The following is a 22,035-nucleotide window of genomic DNA, read 5'->3' as shown; positions in this document are numbered from 1 at the left end:
TTAATTTGATTTTTTTACTTCTTAATTCCAGCTTAATTTTTTTTTTTTATTTAAACTTTTTCTAAATATCCCGCATTCTGTTGTAGATGTCGCTCTTATTTTCAATGCTATTTGGCACATGTACATATATAAATATATTTTAGGTTATCTATTAAACGTTTATTGTTGTTTTGATGCTTTTGACAAGTTATTAAAATTTTTTAATTATATTTTTACATATATAAAGTTATATATAATATTTGTTATCGTAAATGTAAAAAAATTATTTTGTTGTTATTTTATAAAAATGAATTCAACTGAAACATATCAGTTGGATGTATGGAAAGGTGATTGGGGATTGCCATCAGTTGGCATTCGTTGTCTACAAATTTTGGTATTAACAATTAATTATTTTTTTTTTTTTAAACAAATATCTAATGAAAATTATAAACATGATATTTAATTTACGTCAAATTAATTTTCAATTTACAAAATTTGAAAGTTTAAAAATATTATGAGTGTGAATGTAGCAGGCATCAGACTAATTTAAAATTATAAATACATAGAGTAAATAATTAAAATTAAATTTATAAAAAATGCATTTATTTTTTAATTTTGAACATGCGCATTTTTTAAAAATCTTATTTTATTAATTATTTACTCTATTTTTTTATAATTTTAAATTTGTCTGATGTCTGCTACCATTCACACTTATCAAATATTTGATAATTTACTCTAATGACATAAATTATTATTATTTTTATTTATTACCAGGCCTATGCAAAGTTTAGTAATGCACCAATAAGAATAAATTCAACATGTAATCCATTCCGAACACCAAATGGACATTTGCCGGTACTAAGAAGTGGATCAAATGCAATTGATTCTGTTCATAATATAATTCAATTTTTAAAAGACAGAAATTATTCTCCAGATAATTTACTTAGTGCTAAAGAACGTGCTGATATTGTATCTTATGAGTATATGTTGAGAGAAAACTTTTATCCCGCTCTTCAATACGTCTGGTAATTTTATTTTTTATGGACAAATAATTCTATTTATATTATCGGTAATTTTCTAAAGATATTACATCATCTAGATATGTCTTCGATACTTAAGGGAGAAAAGGGTCTGAGATATTTCAGAGTACTTGTTTAATTAAAATTCAAAAAATTTGTAAAATTATTAAGCAGCTTTCCAAGAATATTTTGCTAAATTTTCATTAAAAAATATTGAAAAATAAGCCAGTGGCAGTAGGGAAAGACGAGTCAAAAAAAAGTCTCCATGCCGTAGGCAGGATAACTCATGACTGCTTCAACTGAAATCAAAAAACCAAAAAGATTTCTTTAATACATAAGTTTATCTTTGATTTGAACGAAAATTTTTTTTTTCAATAACTACTTACTTTTTAATTAAACAAAAGGAAGAATTTTGGGCATAAATTAGAGTTTTTTGATTGCGCCTTTACCAAAAATTCAAAAATAAATATTTTGTTTATTCCTTCGTTCAAATCTGTTTTTCAAGTGACTCGTCTCTCCCCACTACCGCTGACTTATTTTTTAATATTTTTTTATGAAAATTTATCAGAATATTCTTGGGATGTTGCTTAATAATGCCACTAATTTTAAAAATTTTAATAAAAAAGGTTTTCTGAAAAGAAATTTCTAAAATATGCTCTTTTGTTTGGATCTCAGATCCTTCTCCCTCCTTAACTCCTTACTCTATTCTACATATTTATATTAATAAAAAGAAATTTGAAAAACTGTTGACTTGCGGGCCAACCCCAAAACTTCCCGCTATTTTCGAGCTCAGAGAATTTGAAAACGTTACTATATAGTACACTTTTTAACTCTTCGAGCTCAAAAAACGGCTGGACCAAAAATATATACTGGGTGGTCGTTAAAAATTAAATTCTCTCAGGCGCCCCAAAAAAAACTTTTTAATGGAAAAATACATGGGAAATTTGGTTTTTTCTTTTTAAGTAAAAAGAACGGGTGCCTTAGGACGACCAAAGATCATTTTTCGATACAATTGCGGTTTTTTTCAAATATCTAATGAAATATGCAGATTAAAGGAAAAACTCATAGGAACAATTTTGTAGGAAAATAAATTTTTGACAAAAAAGGTCATATTCTTTTTTTTTTATAAAATGTGTATTTATGAAGATATTTTAAAAAAACTTTTTTTAGATCTTATGAATTGAGCGTTTTAAGGATTACAAATTTTGAAAATAACATTTTTCTAAATATATAGAAACTACAACAAGAATTAATGATTGATATGTTACGAGTTATGAAGTTGTCTATATTTATGAAGAAACGTTATTTTTAACATTCGTAATTCTTTGAATGCTCAATTGATAAGATCTAGAAAAGTTTTTTAAAAATATCTTTGTAAATATACATTTTATAACAAAAATGAAAATGACTTTTTTTGTCAAGAATTTGATTTCCTACAAAATAGTTTCTATGATTTTTTCCTTTAACCTGCATATTTTCTAAGACATCTAAAAAAAACCGCGATTGTATCGAAAAATAAACTTTGGTCATCCTGCGGCAAGTGTTTTTTGTACTTAAAACGAAAAAACCAAATTCCCCAAGTATTTTTTCACTAAATAGAAGCTTTTTATGGGGCGCTTGAGAAAATTTAATTTTCAACAACTACCCTAACATATACTTTTCGCTGAAAAAAATAATTTTCATCTGACGAAAGCTTACTCACGATTACGCTTCGACTCATATCTACAACATTCACACATTTTAGTATTGTATTTAATAATACGAATTTATAAAATTACAGGTGGTTAGATCAAAAAAATTTCAATGATTTAATAAGACCTTGGTACGCTAAAGCAATACCATTTCCATTTAATTTTTACTATCCATCGCAATATGAAAAACATGCCAGAGCAACGATGGAAACACTTTTTATGAATGAAGATGATATGACTGTGATAGAAAACAAAGTTTACTCCGAAGCACAAAAATGCATAACCTTGTTATCAACAAGATTAGGAGATTCTGATTACTTTTTTGGTACAAGTCCAACGTCATTAGATGCATTGGTATACTCTTATCTGGCTCCATTGTTAAAAGCTCCACTGCCAAATCCAGCCTTACAGAATCATCTCAAGGCATGCACAAATCTCACTAAATTTGTATCACGCATATCACAACGTTATTTCGAGTACGATTATTTGGAGTATGAAAAAATCCAGGCTAGAGAAAATGAAAAAAAACATAAAGTTGAAGTTGATAATGAATTTCCAAATAACAAGAGAGATAAAATATTAGCTGGAGTTTTTGTAACATTCGCTATGATTTCTTACGCATTCATTACTGGCATTGTTGAGGTAATTTTTATTATTTACGGTACTGGCGGGTAATAAGGCCTAGTTAAGGGAGATTTTGAATAGAATCGAAAATATTGCATTTAATTATTGAAATGTATCATTAATCTTTTTTTCAATACTTAGCCATAAAATGTAATCAAGTAATGGTAATTTTTACCATAAACAAACAAAAAATAATACTTTTACAAAAATCATACGAATAGGCCTTATTTTACTACGGTAGGGTAGTAAGGCCTACGGGTTAAACAAACTGGAATAGTTTAACTATACTTAATAAAATTGGTATTAGAGATAAATCATCACTTAAATTTGGCAACAATATTTTTTAAGAGTCAGAAGACTAGATTGGTTTTTATAATTTCTTCTGCGCTACGACAACACATGACGGATAATAAAATATAGAAGACAGGGAAAGTGGTATCGGGACTCTATAAATTTGTCGTAATATCTCTTAAATATCATTTCTGTTACTTAGGCCTTATTATCTGCGGGTACCTTAGATTATTTTGAATAGTTCCGCCTCATTTAAATATATCTATATTGTATTTTAAATCCGTGCTTTCTAAGAAAAATATTAAAAACTTTTTTAAATATTTATTTAATTAAAATGAATTAAAGTAAAAGCCCCAATACCCGCTCAATACTATTAGTCGTTCACTTTAACTGTTTAATGCGTTCTTTTATAAAAAAAAATTACAACTAAAAAAATTATTATTGATAAATAATTATTTGTGAATCTAAATATATTAAAATATAATGTATCAAATTATTTTATAATAGATTATAAATTTAAATTAAATAACTGTTTTCAAAATCGCGCATAGCCGAGCATTTTTTACTTTAACATTCGTTCGTTAGATTAAATTTTGGTTACGTCAAATTTTTTAAGAATTGTTATAACTATATCTTATTAAATATATTTTTAAAATTCATGAAATTTTATATAATGAAAGGATAAAGTAGTGTAATTTATAAATTGTTTTCAAATCAATAAACTTATGATAGTTTAATTGATATTATCTTTGAGCGACTATAGGGCCATGTGTTGATCGAGTAATGGTACATGACAACTTTTAGTAAGCGACTATGGGTACACTCAAAGACCTTATTTAGAAAATTAATAGCAATTAATTATCAACATTATTTTTCAAACTAAAATTTTATTTCTGATACTTAAAACTGCAAAAAATAAGTATAAAAAATGAGCGGAAATAGGGGCTTTTACCTTATATGGAATTCGTAAATTTATTTTTATTAAAAGTAAAAAATAACAAGTAGGAGGAACTCATCAAAAAAATTTTAATTAATTGTGATAGATGTGTTCGAATAAATATATTTGTCAAGCAACAGATATTATTTATAGGTTCTATTGTTATTAATAAGACGAAAGAAATTTATTAGAATACCTAAAAAAATAAAAATACGTAAGTAATAGTAACAGGATTTATAATTAATTTTTTTTTTATAATTTATTTCATAGATTAAAAAATTAATTTATTAAAATATAAGTAATAAAACTTTTTAAAAATTTTAACTAGAAAAAATTTATTTTCAGAAATTTAATTTAAAATTTAAAATTTTTGTTAAAGGTACCGACAAGTGATGATGAAAATTTTGACGAATCAGAAGGTTATTTTCTTGAAGCAGAGGAAGTAGAAGATGATTAAATTGTTGTGCTTTTAAATTAGATTAATTAAAAATAAAAGACAAAAGAAATAAGACGTGTTTGTTTATTGTATATAATATTTTAATTAAATAATTTTACACCATTTTAATAATAACATTACGTCAGATAAATAAAAATATAAACAGCTTATTTTGGGAATGATAAATATTATATTTTTCTTTTTAATTAATTAATAATATATAAAATCTAATCTTTGAGTTTTTTTTTATTTTAATTATTCCGAGACCTATATCTCGGTACAATTCCAGCAGTTGCTGATAATATTTCATTGGAAAAACTTTGAAAATTATGAATCGTTGTGCCTCCTAAAATTATTTTAACTCCTGGATTTTGTTTGTTTAAATTATATACCGCCAAACTTTCTTCGTAAGTTGCGCCACCGATAATAAACACAATCACATCTTGAATTCTGTGTCAATAAATAATTTCATAAATTAAAAAACTCAATTTAAAAAAAATCAAAATTAACTACTTTCTAAATAGTATATTGTGTGACGAGGGATAAAACAAAACGATTTCAGACTGGGGTGAGATTGGCTGAAATCACCTGCATGAAATCGTGTTTTACCCTGAGTTACACACAATATTTTCCATAATTACCTTGCATTGGAACTTAAAATTTCATTGTCAGTAGTCAGAAACATATTAATTTAAGACCAAATATTAGCGTAAGCTTAAATTATCACTTTCAATTTATAATTGAGCAGAAACTATAAGTGCTATTCATTATTCACACTAATTTTTATGAAACTTAATCACAGTCAGAACTGTCATTCACATTAATAAAATTATTGGTCTGAAATAACTATTAAACAAATGACAAGTACCAGAGTTTAAATTACGAATGTCTTCAGTCAGCGGGTAGAAACATCCCTGATAGCCACACTTTAAATATAGTTGCTCAGCTAGTTCTGCAGTGAAACATTTTCGGCGAACTTAACGACAAGTTTCTGATAAGCCTTGGTTGGATAATACTTGCATGCAAGTTGATGCAAATCAACTGCCGTCATCTGAATGTAATTTGACAGAAAAACTTGCCGTCAATTTTAAGTGAAACTTTCAATCAACTTAATATCATTATCTGACAGTAACACTTGTAGTCAAATTGAATTCAAGTTACAGATAACTTACTGTCAACCCAAAGGTAGCTTCTTTCTCTCCAACACTTTCCTTTAAATTGGTTTCAGAAAACGGCAGTAACTTGAAGTTACCTTGTGATTAAGGTGGCTATCAGGGATTATTTTCACCATACCTGCACCGAAAATTTAAATTTCTGTCCTGTTTAGAGGGAAGAAAGTCGTTCTTTTCGTTTATAAGAAAACAAATGATAAAAATTAGTACATGTGTCATTTTTCCCACAAACAGAGGCACAAATTTAAACTTTCAGGTAGAGATCTGGTAAATATAGTAATTCTACCCGCTGACAAGGCATTCAAAATTTACGCGTTTGCTCATATTAATTTGCCGCATAAGACTAAAATTAGTTTGTTTCGACTGGCTGTAGAGAGACTAAAACTTTAAGTTTCAATACTGGTATTATAAAAATAAATATTTACCTTCTAGTCATAGTCATTTGTCCTAAATAAGGGAAAGTTTGAGTATTTAATTTTCCTTTAATAAGATCCTCCAGAGTTTCACTCAACAAAGGATTATGTTGCGTATAAATATTTTCAACACCATTCAGACCTTTGAATAATTTCTTAGTTATTTTAGCTACAGCTTCACGATCAAATAAATTACTTTGTCTCTGATTTATTCCGCTGTACTCCAAAATACTGTAGATAAGCTAAAAAAAAAATACAATTTACTCAATTAATAAAGCAAAGACAATAAATTGTGTTCATACATAGTAAATTTTATAAAGTAAAATTATTTTATTACTTTTGTATATTTTTCAGGAACTTCTCGTTTCTTTAACATCTCAACTAATGATCCAATTTCATTATTCGTATGTTTTTCGTAATGTAATGCATAGAGCATAACTAATCTCGTTGCATCAATATCACGTACTTTTGGATTATTTAATAATTTTTTTATTTTTTGAAGCTAAAATTTCAATTTTATTATTGATTTATTATGTCCACAAAAAAAAAAAAAATATTTTACACCATTTAACATAAAATATTTGCTATTAAAATAAATAAAAATTACACACTTGATTGGAATGATCATTTTGACAAGACAGTTCTTGTTCAGTCTCAGAAACTTCTAATAAATTATGATTACCAACTAAATTAGAGAGCTCACCGACAACAGTTACATGTTTTGAAACCGTACCAGACATTTTTTTAAATAACGGGTAAGTTTCAACAAAATTTTTCATGTCAGCAATGCTCTCAACTTTTTGATGTTTCTTTGCTTTTTTTTGAAACTCTTCCATCAACTCTTTTATCGTTTGTCCTATTTCTCCAAAATTTAAATACATTGTCTGTAAAAAAATAAAATTATAATTTAAACCAGTCACCTAGAGACAAAAAAAAACATTTTTAAATAAAATAAAACTCAAAAATTACTTCAGCATAAAACTCATCGTGCTCAGCACTGAGCACAACTTCCTGTAATTCTTTTGAAATTCCCGGTATGTGGGACAAATCAACACGATTGTTATTAATACTTAGAAGTTCATGAACCATAGCCTGATAAGTCCACTGATTTAACAACGGGGTTACTGGATCATCTCGCCTGTCAAGTATCAATAAAAGCGGATCTGACTCCTGCCTGAATTTAAATGAATTAGACTCTTTGATTAATACTTCGCGTATTTTTTCCGACAATCTTTTGGCCATTTCTGAACTACTTTGGTAACGAATGTATGGGCATTTTTTTAATGAAAGTAACACTGAAATAATTCCCTCACAGGAACGATGTAAATTAACTGGATTCCATGTCAGACCTGTAATATATTTTTTTATGATACAGGCATCGAAACTTTTTTATATTGAAAATATTTATTCAGCGACCAAAATTAGTACATTTTTATTCTTTATTCTAAAATTTAAAACCCAATTGAAACTTTATTTTGATTAATTATTCGCAATGTATAGATCCTTGGAAAATTCATTTTTTTAGTTTATAATACGAAAGATTGGGCAGAAAAAAAATTTTAAATGTGATGTCTACAAAATTAGTACGAAATCTGCTAATTTTATATAAATTATATGGTGTCATTAATTGGTACATTATAGTAATAACATAAAATGCGCTAGTACCAGATCACTCCATGTATTTGTCTAGATATATTTAGTAAAATTTAGTAAATATAGATTTATAAATATATGAGTGATCGGATACTAGTTCTCTGATCGGGTACTGGGTCTCTTACTTTACCAGTATTGAAATTTTAAGTTTCAGTATTTCTATAGCCAGTCGAAACAAACTAATTTCAGTCTTATGCTGCGAATTAATATTAGCAAACGCATAAATTGTGAATACCTTTAGTTAGCGGGCAGAAACAAACTAATCGTGTTTCTGCCCACTAAGTAAAGATATTCGTAATTTAAACTTTGATACTTATTTGTTTAGTAGTAATTTCAGACCATTAGTTTTATTTACGTCAATGACAGTTCTGACTGTGATTAAGTTTCATAAAAATTAGTATGAATAATAAATAGTATTTATAGTTTCTGCTTAATTATAAATTGTAATTGATAATTTACGTTTACACTAATAGTTGGTTTTAAATTAACTTGTTTCTGACTGGCTGCTACTGAAACTTTGAGTTCCAATGCAAGTAATGATAAAAAACGTTGCATGTAACTCAAGATGAAACACAATTGCAGACTGCGGGTGATGTCAGCCAACTTTACCCTGGTTTCAATTCGTTTTGTTTCATCCCTTGTCTCACAATATATTTTTTATAATTGATATTTTACCTTCGGCACATGAATTTATTCCAAGGGAAAATAAATGCGGGTTCACAGCTAAATAATCAGCATAAAATTCTTGAACTTCTCTTACAACTTCTTGTTCATCACTTTCTGCTAATAATTTAATATCAGCTTTTGGAATAATATTACTGAAATCTATTAATTTAATAATTATTAGTTTTATACTTGTACACTAGACTTAATACAGTCGGACCTCGTTATAAGACTATCATTCTGTCTTTATTATAAACCAGATATCGCAATAGTTTGAAAGAAAAATTAATAGTCTTATAACGAGGTCCTACTAATCTACCAATTTCTATCAATGTGAATATAGCGAATATGAAATAAATTTTAAATTATAAATAAACCAATCAAAAAATTTAAAAAAATTTGAAATTAATACGAGAATATTTTCTAATAAAATCTCCAATAAAAATTAACATCTAAAAATAATTTTCCCTGACCGAGATTCAAATTTACTGACTTCCAGGTGGATCGCCAACCTGGGGCTGGTCATCTAAAAACTACTAGTTGTTAATACTAATGAAGTAATAAGCAAGTTAATAATTCGATTAGTATTAGTGTTAAAAGAAATGAACTTACATATATAATAAATACCATACTTTGGATTTCTTAATTCATTACAAAGTAAAGCAACATTTTCTTTGGTCGGTCTGATAAAAACAATGCATTTTAAATGTCTCAATTCTTCACCACGTACTTGTGCATCAATTTTATCAAATAAATATACTTCTTTCATTAAAATTTCCGAGTGGCTATAAACCAGACTAACGATACTTATCTGCAATAAAATAAAATAAAATATATATCATTAAATTTATGACTGTGAATATAGCAGACATCAGACAAATTTAAAATTATTAATAAATAGACTAATTATTAATAAAATAAAATTTTAAAAAATGTGCATTTAAAAAATTTTGAAATTAATAAGTGGATTTTTTTATAAATATTATTTTTTAAATTATTTATAATTTTAAATTTGTCTGATGTCTACTAGATTTACACTCGTTTAAATTTAATAATACTGAAAATAACAGACATTAAAAAAATGTATTTTTTGTAAATATAAAAATAAAATACTTATAGAAAAAACTTTGAAAAATTCAATGTCAAAAAACTTTTAGTGCATACTTTCAAAATTTTACTTTACTGACAAGTAACTTGTTTATAAAAATTGCAAAACTGTCTGATGTCTACTACTTTCAGTATCATTAAATTTAATCATAAGTTAATACTAAACTTTTAACTAATTAATTATATACATTACAATAAATAAATAAATAACCTGATAAAATATTTAACAAATTACCGTTTGTTTATCCATTAAGAGAACTTTCATACCAGGACCACTTTCTTCAGTCATACGAGTAATGTAATGTTTTATGGCTGTCACAACATTCATTTTGTTTATTTATTTATTTTATTATTCTTTTATAATATTTTAAAATTTGTTTGACTTATTTATATATTTGTTATGATTAGAAGGTTTAAAGGCTATCCACAATTGATATATACATATATTTTGACATTGCATATATGTTTTGCTATACTGTCAAATGTCAGTCACGTGACAATACTCCGTGTTAAAAAAAATTCGTTCCGAAAAAGTTCGACATGTGTAATTTTTTTTTCACTTTAAAAATTACAAAAATTCAAAAAAAGTTAATACTGAATTTGACCCTGAAGTTGACAGACAATCAATAACTTTTTCTTAAAAATCGATTTAAAAAGAAAAAAAAATGCACATATAAAAAATTTAAAAAACTACAGATGCAATTTTTAAAAATACTTTTTTTTTCCGGTAATTTATCTTATTGAAAAAAATCCAAAAGTTATTAGACGTTGGCTAAATTCAGTATCATAATGTTTGTAATTTTGATAGAAAAAAAGGTTCCACTTATAATTTTAATGTTACATAGAAGTTTCACAGTCGAACTTTTTTGAATTTTTTTGAAACGAATTTTTTTTTTTACACAGACTGTTATAAAAAATACTAAATTCAAAAAATCTTTCAATAAAAGTAATCATTGATTATTAAATTAAAATTAATTTGAACAATAATTAGAATTTTTTCTTCCCTGGTTAAAAATACTGAACGAAAAAAATTGAGAAGCGGTCATTCCATGCAAACTGTATATATTTACATATACAAACAAATGAATTGAAATTATTGAAAAGAATTTGAATTTCATCATTTTTGATTCTTTTCAATCAATATTTTTAAACCGAGTTATTATTAATTAAAACTACAATCTGCTAATTACCATTAAATAATTTTTATGATACATATATTACAGATGTTAGAGGTAAACTCTATGGCTTGCGAGGTATTTAATTAGTTGACACGATTTTTTTAGATCTGATGGTTTATATCTTTTCAATCCTGCTGATTTGTTTGTTGTTCAGTAGGTTTGTGGCTAGTGTTGGGATGATACATTAATCTAGTCTCATAGTTGATGCTGAATTGTTCTATTTCAAATTTTACAGTTGGAATTCCGAGATCTCTGTGCATGATCTTGTTTGACACAAACCATGGCGCGTTAACTATAGTTCTTAGTGTTTTGGACTAGAATCGCTGAAATATTTCAATGTTGGAATTGCTGGTAGTTTCCCATAGCTGTAAGCTGTATGCTGTAAGTCCAGATCGGCTTTATGATTATCTTGTATATGTTTACTTTGTTGTCAAGTGATAGTTGGGGTTTTTTGCCAATGAGCCAGTATATATTTCTCATTTTAAGTTCGAGTTCTTACAATAATTACAATGATAGTAATAATTAACAAGTAATTTATAAAAGTTATATTATTTATTGGTGATTAATTAAAAATAAAACAAATGTATAATAAAAGTTATTAACAATTAAATTAAATCACTTGAATTATTTATTACAAAATTAAATTCTAAAAATATAATTTAATTATTTAATTAAACTATTCATTCACACAACATTCATTACAATCATTATTTTGTATTAATAAATTTTTAACTAATGACATTGTAGTTTGTAAAATATTTTTACATTAAAATTGTAAACGTTTAGCTAGAGTTCCGCCATCAATATTTTCAAGTAACTTTCGTTTGAGACTCGGTCTGTTTTCTTTCAGTCTTTTTACGCTTAAAGGCAGAGGTAATTTATCACCGGGGGTAGGTGCTGGTTTGTTACTAAAATAGGGCATCTGAAGAGCTTGACTACAAGTACATCTTTCTACTGGATTAATATTTAACAGGCTTGCAATTAGGTCTAGTAGATCATCAGCGGCAGCTGTAAAAATATGTTTCAGAGGTGTTCCGACGAAAGGTTTAAATTGAATGAAGTCTGTTAATTCAGTCATTCCTGGCCAAGTTTCTTCCGTTGGAGTTCCTAGTGTCTGATGATTAAATTTTTTTTATTAATTACAGACATATATTTAAATAATATTTATAACTAGTAGTAAAATAAAAGACCTAGTACCCGATCAGGGAACCAGTACTCGATCACTCCATGTATTTTGATATCTATATTTCGTCAAATCTAGTAAATATAGATACAAGGAAAAAAATGATGCTTAAAATTTGAATTGTAGTTTATTTTTTAATTAAAATTAGTATATTTGTATACTCATATCAAACCAGGATCATTATATATTACAAAATGGTTATTATTTATATTAAAATTTGATACACATAGAAGAACAAAATTTATAATTTCGTATATTAAAATTAGTATGAAAAAGAATCGATAAATTGATATCTACAGTTATTACTATTCAAATAAACATAGAAAAATTTTTCAAATTTACCACTTATTCCATTTATGTATACAATAAATTAATTTATAATAACGAATAAATAACATTTTATATTAATTATTAGTCAATGGGATAGAATTTATAAAATAAGAGTTAAAAGTTTTCGGTATTTTTATGAGCAAAAAATCAGTATCTAGTATACTAATTTTTCATTTTATTATTTACTACTCATTCGATTTATGTATATTGTAAATCAATTTATAACGATGAATAAATGATATTTTAAGCTAATAATTGATCAGCGACATCGAATTTATAAAATAAAAGTTTGTAACTTTTGAAATTTTTCGGCTGGAAAAATCAGTATCTAAGATAGCAATTCTTAATTTTACCAGTTATTACTTTTTAATAGATTATGCCATAAATTAATTAACTTTCACTAATAAGTCACATATTATACCTAAAAGTAGTAATATTTAGTTACTTTTTGAAATAATTGATAGTAGTTTTTCGGAATCTACAAAAATTAGTAAGCTACTTTGCATTAAGTACATAACAGTACTAATTATTGATAACAGATTCCACTTTTCACTATTATATATTAATTTTTGATGTATTGTTTTTTTCCGTGTATATATAAATACATGTGATCGAGTACTAGTTCCCTGATCGGATACCAGTTTTCTGCTCTGGTACTAGTTCCCGAATCGAATGTTAGATTCCGAGTCGAGTACTAGCTTCCTGATCAGATACAGGGTTTTTTTTACCTTAATCGTGCAGAAATTTTTTTTTTTACACTAAAGACTAGAAGTTATTAATTAAAAATTACCTGGAATATTTTAGTCAATTGATCTAAATCAGATTCTCCTGGCAAAAATGGTACACGTAATAATAGTTCCGCTAATATACAACCAATAGCCCACATGTCAACTCCAGTTCCATATAATCTAGCTCCATATAGCAGCTCAGGTGCTCTGTACCATCTAGTAACAACTTGGTGGGTATTTATTCTATTGGGTGACCCAAAAAATTTAGCTAGACCAAAATCACCAATTTTTAGAATTCCTTGTTCGTTGACCAATAAATTATTTGGCTTCAAATCACGATGAAGAATCCAATTGTAGTGTAGATAATCTAATCCTTGTAGAGTCTGTATCATGTAAGACTTTATATGGGCTGGTGTCAGTACAATATTTGTATCCTTTATTATTATTTCTAAATCTGTATCCATGAAGTCAAAGACTAGAGACACATTGGATTTATAACCGAACACATCTGTAAATTTATTTGTAGTTTAACTTATTGCTCACTCCATTAATTATTGATACCAAAAAAATCACATAATTAAACAAAAAATACCAATAATTAGACAATTAACTGGGCAATCGATTAAAATATAAGGGGGCTCAATAAATAAATTGAAAAGAAGCAATACAATAATCCGTGTAAAAAAAATTCGTTTTTAAAAGATTCCAAGAAAGTTTGACCCGTGGAACTTCTAAACTTGAGACAGATTAGAACTTCGAGTGGAACTTTTGTAATTTTTATAGTTAACAAAAAAGTTTATCTAGGATTTTGTAAAAGCGAAATTTGAGTTAAAGAAGAACATTTTTAAAACTTACTTTTACTACATTTTACCTTGGTTCCAAAAAAGTTCAAAAGTCTCTAATTTGAAACTTTTTATTAACGTTTTTTGATTCTTGGGAGGCTATTGGTTTCTATTGAGAACTTTTTCAGGACCAGGGTAAAATAAAGTGAAAATACATTTTGAAAAATATATAAGTACATAAATATATATTGTAAGAATGTATATAATTCGCTCGATAACTCGAACTTCAAGGGAAGTGATAAAAACTTGGAGTTAACGAGTTCGACTTAACAAGATGTTCGAAATTTGCAAGTAGATTAGACCAAAAATTAAGAAAACAATTGATTCCTGTTATGTAAAGCATAAAGTAATAAAGCAAGTTGTTAATTTTCGTTTAGCACTCATGATGTCTAGATACGAACTGTTTAACAGTCAACAACTATGCAAGAAAATAACCTAAAGAGAAAATATACATAAGAAGCATTGAACATTCCATAGGAATTTAGATTTGATTGCTATAAGCTTAGACAGTTCGGAAAAAAACCTCTTTGTATTTTACTAACTTCGACTTATAGAGTTTCACTTTTAAAATTCGAGTTATAGAGTATAAATATGCCTTATCGATACTGGAAGGAAAACGATACTAAGTTCGAGTAACAAAGTCTAAATAATTCGAGATATCGCGTATTTAAGAGTTCAGCGGAAGGGAATACACCCTAACAGCACAGTTTGCTTGAGCAAAAGTTTACTGTACAAAAATTTCGTTGAATTTTTCTTCAAATTCCCGTCAACTTCGGAATTTTCAATTCTTTACGACAAGTTGTATGCAACTTGCTATTGAATTTGAGGTAAATTGAATGCCCGAATTACAATGCAAATTCACTTCAAAAGTTGACTAGAAAAAAGTTGTCTTTTATTTTCACGCAAATTGAATATCAATTTATCGTTAATTTGACTTGAAAAATTGTTAAGTATATTTGTACGCTCAAATTGTAGACAATTTTATGTATAAATTTGCTTACTTTCTGAAATGGTAAGAATGAACATTACCGACCGTTTTTTTTTCGTACAAGTTTACCTTCGAATTAAAGAAAAATTAACCGTAAATTTTTATTTTCAACTTTTGCTGTGAAATTGTCCGCAAATTCGGGCAGTAGATTTCAGGTAATTTCAACATCAAATTACCGTCAATTTCAACGCAAAATTGCTATTAGGGCAAATTCTTTTCGAGTTACTGAGGATTTCGACTTAACAAGAGGTTCGAGTTATCGAGAGTCCACTGTAATAAAAATTATAAAAAAATATGTACCTAGTAGCCCAATAATATTGTCATGTTTTAAATCTTGTAGTAATTTTATTTCTCGTAATGCTGTTCGATTAATTCCATCCCTAGCTTCCGCTCTACTAGCAACTTTGATCTGAAAATTAATTAATTATTAATAAATTAATTGTAAATTATTTATAAATAAATCAACAAACCTTTTTAACTGCAACTATTTGATCTAATTCTGTATCTTTCGCTTTGTATACCGTAGCAAACTGCAATTATAAATAAAAAAATTAAACATTCTATTAAAATGACCCTGAAATTAGCAGACAAAGAATTTTCGGATTTTCTTTTCAACAAATAAATTACAAAAAATAAAAAAATAATAATATGCATATGTTGAGAATTTAAAAAACTATAAGTGCAATATTTTAAAAATTTTTCTTTTTATAATTTATCGTTTTGAATAAATATAAAAAATTATTGAACCTCGGCTAACTTTAACATCATTTTATTAAATTATGATAGCGATAGCAAAAGTTACCCAATAATTTTATTTATTTATAAATTTTCAAACTAAAAACACTGATAAATATATATTTTCGAAAATGTACACGAGGAAGTTTTTGAAAATATTCACATGTTTCAAAATAATTATTTTCAATTGTAAGTAATTTTGTTCATAAAATAATAAAATTTTCGAGATGCTAATTTCGGTATAATTTTTAATTGTCATTAATTAATTACATATTTATGAATTGATTACAATTGATCATAAACAATTTGAAATAAAATTATTTTTGAATAAATTTGTAATTTAGTAACAATATAAATGTTTACTAACTTGTCCTTCTCCAAGAAAATCAATTTTTTCATATCTCCTCAATTTTTCCGCCATAATAATTATTAAATAAATACGTTTGTAAAAAAAAATAAATAAAAAGCAATATTAAGCTAACCTAAGTTAATTAATCTATTTGTAATTGAAAATGTGTGAGTATTTTCTACCCAAGACCTAGGGAACCTACAGGAATGCAACATCTAAAGGCGCGCGATTTGTACATGAAAACCTACAATGAGGGTGAATGCAGCTGATGGATGTCAATTTTTAGAATTTTGAAGAATGAGAAGTGAATAAAATGTAAATCGAATGAAAATAAAAAAATGCGCGTTTACAGAATTTGAAAATCAGTATGTGCATTTTTTTTATTTTAAAATTTTTAATTGCTTAGTTTATTTATTATAAATAAAATTTTATTATTTGTAGTCAAAATTTATTATGTCTGAACATTCACGTGAGTGCGAATGTAGCAGGCACAACAGTTTAAAAATTTTAAATAAATAGATATGTGAATTAAAATAATGAAATTTAAAAAAATGCACGTACTGGTTTTTCATTTATGTAAATACGTATTTTTTTATTTTTTTTTCTACTTGCATTTTATTTATTTATTTTAAAATTTTTAACATTGACAGTTGTTAGCTACATCCTCATAACTTACAAGTTATTTTCATTGGCTTAAATTTTAACCAATATCTTGGTGGTATTTGACATTGATACGAATTTAGTAACCCTTGGCAACGAAAATGTATAACATTGTAATCTACATATTTAATAACATGATAATATGTAAATAAAAAAAAAATGAACTTGAGTTTTTTTTAAAATTAAAAGTATACTTTAATTTCATTATTTGAATTATTTACAAGTGAATTTAAATTGTGGTGACGTAAAATATTTTACTGGAATTCTAAGTTTTGAAAATGAGTTCAATAATTAGTAATGAAGACTCGCAATTAATTATTTTCGATTCTTCGAAAAATGAAAGGCGTTTGAATGATGAATTTAAAATATTGCAGAGGAAATTAAAACCTAAATGGAAATTTTTAGAGTAAGTTTTTTAAATTTTAATTTGTAATAATAAAAATTATAATTTTATTTGTATCACCATTCAGTATTTTTCAAAACTATAAAAACTATTTATTAATTTTTCATGATTTACTTACACAGAAATCAAAATTTTTATATCACTCTCCATTTATGTACGATTGTATATTTAATTAAAAAATTGTTAACTTTCCGCTGTGAAAATTGAAAATTCAGAAAATTAATTTTGGTCCGATATTTGAAAATCGAGTTTTCATCAGATCTCAACATTTTGAATTTAAAGAGATCAAAAGCTTACCATATAGTAACGTTTTGAGCTCGTTGAGCTTGAAAAAAAAAGGAAATTTTGGGGTTGGCCCACAGGTCACCCGTTTTTCAAATTTTTTATATTAAAATTAATAATAATTTTTTTGTTACAGAAATACTGATGTCTTATCAGAAGAATCATTAGCAAGTGGAGATTTATTAGTATTACCAGAACCACGTAATAAATTTACAGAATTAGAAATGGATTCGATAAGAGGGTTCATAAATAGCGGAAAAAATGTTTTAGTAATGTTAGGTGAAGGTGGTGAAAATAAATTCAATACAAATATCAATTTTTTACTTGAAGAGTTTGGAATAATGGTCAATAATGGTATGATTAATTTTGCTGACAATTATAATTACCAAATTTATTAGAACGTTTATTAATTCTGACACTTGAATTTTAAAATTTAAATTTTTTTATTGCAGATAGTGTTGTTAGAATTAATTATAATCGTACATTACACCCTAAAGAATGTACAATTTCTCAGGGTTTATCTAATAAGTCGCGGTTCGTCAAAAATCGTGATGAAGTGACGTAAGATATCTGAGTTTTTACTTTTGAAAATTTAAAAATTCATTAATCATGCAGAATAATTTTTTTTCTTTAGTAACATGAACTTTATCTATCCGTATGGCGCAACATTGAATGTCGTACAGCCATCAGTTGTCGCATTATCAAGTGGCACGATGGCAATACCTACAAATCGCCCAGTTTGTGCTTATTATCATTCACCAGCAAGCTCTGGAAAATTAGTCGTTCTTGGATCATCAAGATTACTTACAGATTCTTATATAGACAAGGAGCACAATGACGCATTGAGAGAAATGATATTTGAATTTTTTCGATCTAAAGAACAACTGTCGAAAGAATTTCACTTTGATGACGTTGATGTAAGATATTTAAATATTTAAAGAGTTGAATGACAGAAAAAATAAAACTACAAAAACTAATCAACATATCGCTTTGAATTCAAAACTAGGAAAGGTGTAAACTGTAAAAAATTTTCAGAGTGAACCCGGATTAAATTCGAGATTAATGAAAAGTGAACTTTACTTTGAATGGAAGTTTATTTTAATATTAAAACTCTGAATCGGAGTAAATGTGAATTGAAATAAAATTCAGATCCCTCTAAAATCATTCCGTTAAAAAGACAAACTCCCTATTTACTGCTTATGCGCAGTGATTTTTTTAAAAACTCCGGAACTCCGAGTGACGGAGTGAATTCAGATTTAAATAAAATCTGTACACGGAGAAAAATGCAGGTCAAAATCAAATAATAATTATAATCCATAAAAAAAAATTACGATGGTTTGTAGAAAATTAATTTGTTATTTCAATTATTACTATCTAGATTGTAATTTTCACTTATCATAATAATTGTAATACAGCTTCGTTAAATTTTTGCTTGGGAAAAATCAATATTTACTTATTCATATAAAAATAGTTCAATATTACAAAAAGTAGAAATTGTTATTAGAATTATTAAAAGTTAGTACATTAGTCGGAATTTTTGTTTCGTAGTTGATAAATATTACATCTCCAATGTAATTCTACGTAGGTACTGTACATTTTAGAATATCGGTAAGACAAATTGCTACTCCGAGAAATAAAATTACTATTTGAGATTGTGAAAATTATTATCTGAATTGTAAAAATTACTCGGCAGAATACATCTTTCACAAAGCGCGTTAACTAATATTTATTAAGTACAATAGTCAAAAGTATTGGTACATTATAATTTTTATTTGTCGCTAGTAAATTTTATTTTGAATGCAGTAATTTTTATAATCAACAGAAATTATTATTCTAAATAATATGTTGTAATTTTTACTTTGAGTTTTGTACAAGTTTTGATTTATTTTTAACGTTTCAAGATTACTTCTCGGATTGTAATTTTTTTTTTCAAATTTAGTAAAAATTACTTAATTTTTTCTCCGTGTAATAACTCCGAATTCACTCCCGATTTTTTACAGTGCAGCCTATACTGTTATTATCAAAATCTATGGGTTAATAAATACAGAATAATCTAAAAAAAATTTCAAGTTTAAAATCTAAATTTAACTTAATCGGCAGCCACTCATAATTTTGATTTTTCGAGTTTCATTTTTTTTTCAATGTACTGGTTTTGGAAATTAAAATACTTGGATTGGGCACTAAACATTTCTTCGATGATTTGAACAAAACGGGAAAATATTTAAAATATTTTTTATATATTTCATATTTGAATATAAAATATAAAATGTCCACAAATGATGTAGTATCCAAAGCCGATGCTTCTATCCAGCATATTTTTTGTATTTTATAATATTTAATTAAAAGTAAACTGTAGCAAAATTCTGCCTTTATTTTGTTACAGTTTCTTTTAATAATTATTTATTTATTTATTTATTTAATTAATGAATTGAATTGCAGTACTCGGAGTATAATTTTGTGCCAGACATAACACAATTAGCAGACGAACCAAAAGTTTGTACTCAAGATCTAGATACTATTGACATTCCTCGTGAATACACAAAATTATTTAAACATCATTTTTATTCGATAAATTTGTCAATGGTACCAGAATGTATAAATTCATATGAACTTCTGGGTGTTAAACATGAGCCACTGACTCTAATTAAGCCACATTTTGAGACTCCATTACCTCCAACTCAAGCTTCGGTAATTAAACCATTAAATAATTACTAATTAAAAAAAAAATGATTCAAGTAATTCATGCAATGGGATTATAATAAAAGTTAATTAAAATAACAGGTTTTCCCGCCAAGTTTTCAAGAACTCCAGCCACCAGCCCTAGAATTATTTGATCTTGATGAAGAATTCAGTTCTGACCTTCTCAAATTATCTCAACTAACAAATAAATACTTGTCAACAAAAGATCCATCTAATGAGTCTGAGCTTGATTACTACATAAGAGAATTTGGTGAAATAATTCGAATCAATACGTCATCTGATATTCCTACGTCAAAAGAAATTTTAAATTACGTTTTTCAAAAACTTAGTAGTTTTAAAGCAATGCCTAATTAATATAATATATATATTTATCTAATAATAAATATGTACATAATTATTAACTATAATAAATTTTATTATATTTTTAAATTAAGAAAATTAAATAGTAAATCTTTTTTTCAAGGAACGCCAATAGTGTGAAATTTTGAAAAAATCAATTTTTCTTGCATATTTCGATAGTCTATACCTTGATAAATAACATACTACAATTTTAAATGCATATCTTGAATAGTTTTTTTGAGTTACAGTCATCTAAAGAGCAGCCGCTTATTGGTTTTCGAAAATACATTTTTCAAAATTGCTGCATTTATAACTCGAAGACAAATCATCTGATCGATTTGATTCTTAGTGCAACTACTATTATAGATTTTTCTATGTACCATGAACCTCCAGTTTTCCAACCGGATCAAAAATAGAATTTTGGCAGGTCAATAATCATCAAATTTTCGCGCGAAATTTGAAACTTTTTTTAAAAACTCCGTCATTTTGTTAAATTTGAATTTTTTTCTTAGCCCGAGGGTCATAATACGGGAAATACTGTTGAGTTTAATAGATTTTTTAATTTTCTTATTTCATGCATTTGGAGGTCGCTATCACTGCAGTGGGGAGGGGAGGAGGGATTTTTTTTGGAAGCCTTGAGAAATTGTGAATAACTCAGTGAATTATCAATTTTTTGGTTCAAAAATTTTATTATGCATTTATTATATATCTACAAATATATATTTAGAACGTTAAAATATTATGTGCAATAGTTTTCTATAAAAAAATTAACTTTCTTCAGACAGTCACATTAGTGGTGCCCCTTATAATTAATTGAGAAATTTTACAAGTGTGAATGTAGCAGACATCAGACAAATTTAAAATTATAAAAAAGTAGAGTAAGTATAAATAAAAAAAAAAAAAAATATTTTTAAAAAAGCACTTATTAATTTTTTACTTGCGCGTTTTTTAAAATTTTATTTTATTAATTACATACTATATTTATTAGTCATTTAAATTTGTCAGATGTCATATATTTTACTACTGACAAAAAAAAAATACTCTATTATATGGCGCACTGACACTAATGAAAAATAAATTATAGTTATGTCTATGTACGAGTGATGAATAATAAATAACAAATGATTGTGAATATATAGGAGACTTTTGTAATTGTTGTAATCTAGTGGTCTGTTCGGATTCCCCGCCCGGCGCACTGGGGCGCTTCCAATATACCCGGAAAGTTTTAAATTCATAATTAAATTTAATTAGTAGAAAACAAGTGAACCTATTAAAAAAAATGAATTAATTATCAGTGTATATATACACATATATATTTTAAATATGTTTATAC

General features: G+C 26.4%; 4 protein-coding genes across 5 annotated transcripts; 2 read left to right on the top strand and 2 right to left on the bottom strand.

The window, feature by feature from the left end:
• Positions 1-115: 115 nt before the first annotated feature.
• Positions 116-5,052, top strand: LOC103569582 (metaxin-1). 2 transcript variants are annotated; one of them, XM_008546933.3, is made up of 5 exons: positions 116-373; positions 754-1,004; positions 2,779-3,331; positions 4,695-4,755; positions 4,921-5,052. In XM_008546933.3, the coding sequence occupies exons 1-5, from the start codon at positions 119-121 to the stop codon at positions 4,932-4,934; spliced, it is 1,134 nt and encodes a 377-aa protein (XP_008545155.3). In that variant the 5' UTR covers positions 116-118; the 3' UTR covers positions 4,935-5,052. The 2 variants fall into 2 exon arrangements, with proteins under 2 accessions (XP_008545155.3, XP_008545154.3); XM_008546932.3 differs by lacking the exon at positions 4,695-4,755.
• Positions 5,053-5,216: 164 nt separating this feature from the next.
• Positions 5,217-10,432, bottom strand: LOC103569581 (vacuolar protein sorting-associated protein 45). Its single transcript, XM_008546931.3, has 8 exons — positions 10,221-10,432; positions 9,491-9,689; positions 8,891-9,040; positions 7,532-7,911; positions 7,174-7,446; positions 6,900-7,064; positions 6,575-6,804; positions 5,217-5,427 (listed from the first exon to the last, which is right to left on the bottom strand). Exons 1-8 carry the CDS (start codon positions 10,311-10,313, stop codon positions 5,229-5,231), a joined length of 1,689 nt encoding a protein of 562 aa, XP_008545153.1. The 5' UTR covers positions 10,314-10,432; the 3' UTR covers positions 5,217-5,228.
• Positions 10,433-11,773: 1,341 nt separating this feature from the next.
• LOC103569580 (cyclin-dependent kinase 7) lies at positions 11,774-16,512 on the bottom strand. Its single transcript, XM_008546929.2, has 5 exons — positions 16,337-16,512; positions 15,705-15,764; positions 15,535-15,643; positions 13,467-13,912; positions 11,774-12,277 (listed from the first exon to the last, which is right to left on the bottom strand). Exons 1-5 carry the CDS (start codon positions 16,388-16,390, stop codon positions 11,930-11,932), a joined length of 1,017 nt encoding a protein of 338 aa, XP_008545151.1. The 5' UTR covers positions 16,391-16,512; the 3' UTR covers positions 11,774-11,929.
• Positions 16,513-17,020: 508 nt separating this feature from the next.
• On the top strand, positions 17,021-20,717 carry LOC103569594 (intraflagellar transport protein 52 homolog). Its single transcript, XM_008546951.3, has 6 exons — positions 17,021-17,384; positions 17,800-18,017; positions 18,116-18,224; positions 18,298-18,580; positions 20,103-20,351; positions 20,445-20,717. Exons 1-6 carry the CDS (start codon positions 17,257-17,259, stop codon positions 20,715-20,717), a joined length of 1,260 nt encoding a protein of 419 aa, XP_008545173.1. The 5' UTR covers positions 17,021-17,256.
• Positions 20,718-22,035: the final 1,318 nt, after the last annotated feature.

The sequence above is a fragment of the Microplitis demolitor genome, chromosome 1, assembly GCF_026212275.2.
Source record: "Microplitis demolitor isolate Queensland-Clemson2020A chromosome 1, iyMicDemo2.1a, whole genome shotgun sequence".
Lineage (NCBI taxonomy): Eukaryota > Metazoa > Arthropoda > Insecta > Hymenoptera > Braconidae > Microplitis > Microplitis demolitor.
This window is presented reverse-complemented; position numbering and strand designations above follow the sequence as displayed.

Bases quoted from the DNA above. Each gene is read 5' to 3' on its own strand.
- LOC103569580 (XM_008546929.2), bottom strand. From the start codon at position 16,390: ATGGCGGAAAAATTGAGGAGATATGAAAAAATTGATTTTCTTGGAGAA. The intron at 15,644-15,704 runs GTTTGTTGATTT...ATTAATTTTCAG, and splicing joins AAATAGTTGCAGTTAAAAAG to ATCAAAGTTGCTAGTAGAGC. The intron at 12,278-13,466 runs GTAATTTTTAAT...TTTAATCATCAG, and splicing joins AATTGACTAAAATATTCCAG to ACACTAGGAACTCCAACGGA.
- LOC103569594 (XM_008546951.3), top strand. From the start codon at position 17,257: ATGAGTTCAATAATTAGTAATGAAGACTCGCAATTAATTATTTTCGAT. The intron at 17,385-17,799 runs GTAAGTTTTTTA...TTTTTGTTACAG, and splicing joins CCTAAATGGAAATTTTTAGA to AAATACTGATGTCTTATCAG. The intron at 18,581-20,102 runs GTAAGATATTTA...ATTGAATTGCAG, and splicing joins TTCACTTTGATGACGTTGAT to TACTCGGAGTATAATTTTGT.
- LOC103569581 (XM_008546931.3), bottom strand. From the start codon at position 10,313: ATGAATGTTGTGACAGCCATAAAACATTACATTACTCGTATGACTGAA. The intron at 7,447-7,531 runs GTAATTTTTGAG...ATTTTTTTACAG, and splicing joins ACGATGAGTTTTATGCTGAA to ACAATGTATTTAAATTTTGG. The intron at 5,428-6,574 runs GTAAATATTTAT...TTATTGACACAG, and splicing joins CAAATGACTATGACTAGAAG to AATTCAAGATGTGATTGTGT.
- LOC103569582 (XM_008546932.3), top strand. From the start codon at position 119: ATGTACATATATAAATATATTTTAGGTTATCTATTAAACGTTTATTGT. The intron at 1,005-2,778 runs GTAATTTTATTT...ATAAAATTACAG, and splicing joins CCCGCTCTTCAATACGTCTG to GTGGTTAGATCAAAAAAATT. The intron at 3,332-4,920 runs GTAATTTTTATT...TTTTTGTTAAAG, and splicing joins TCATTACTGGCATTGTTGAG to GTACCGACAAGTGATGATGA.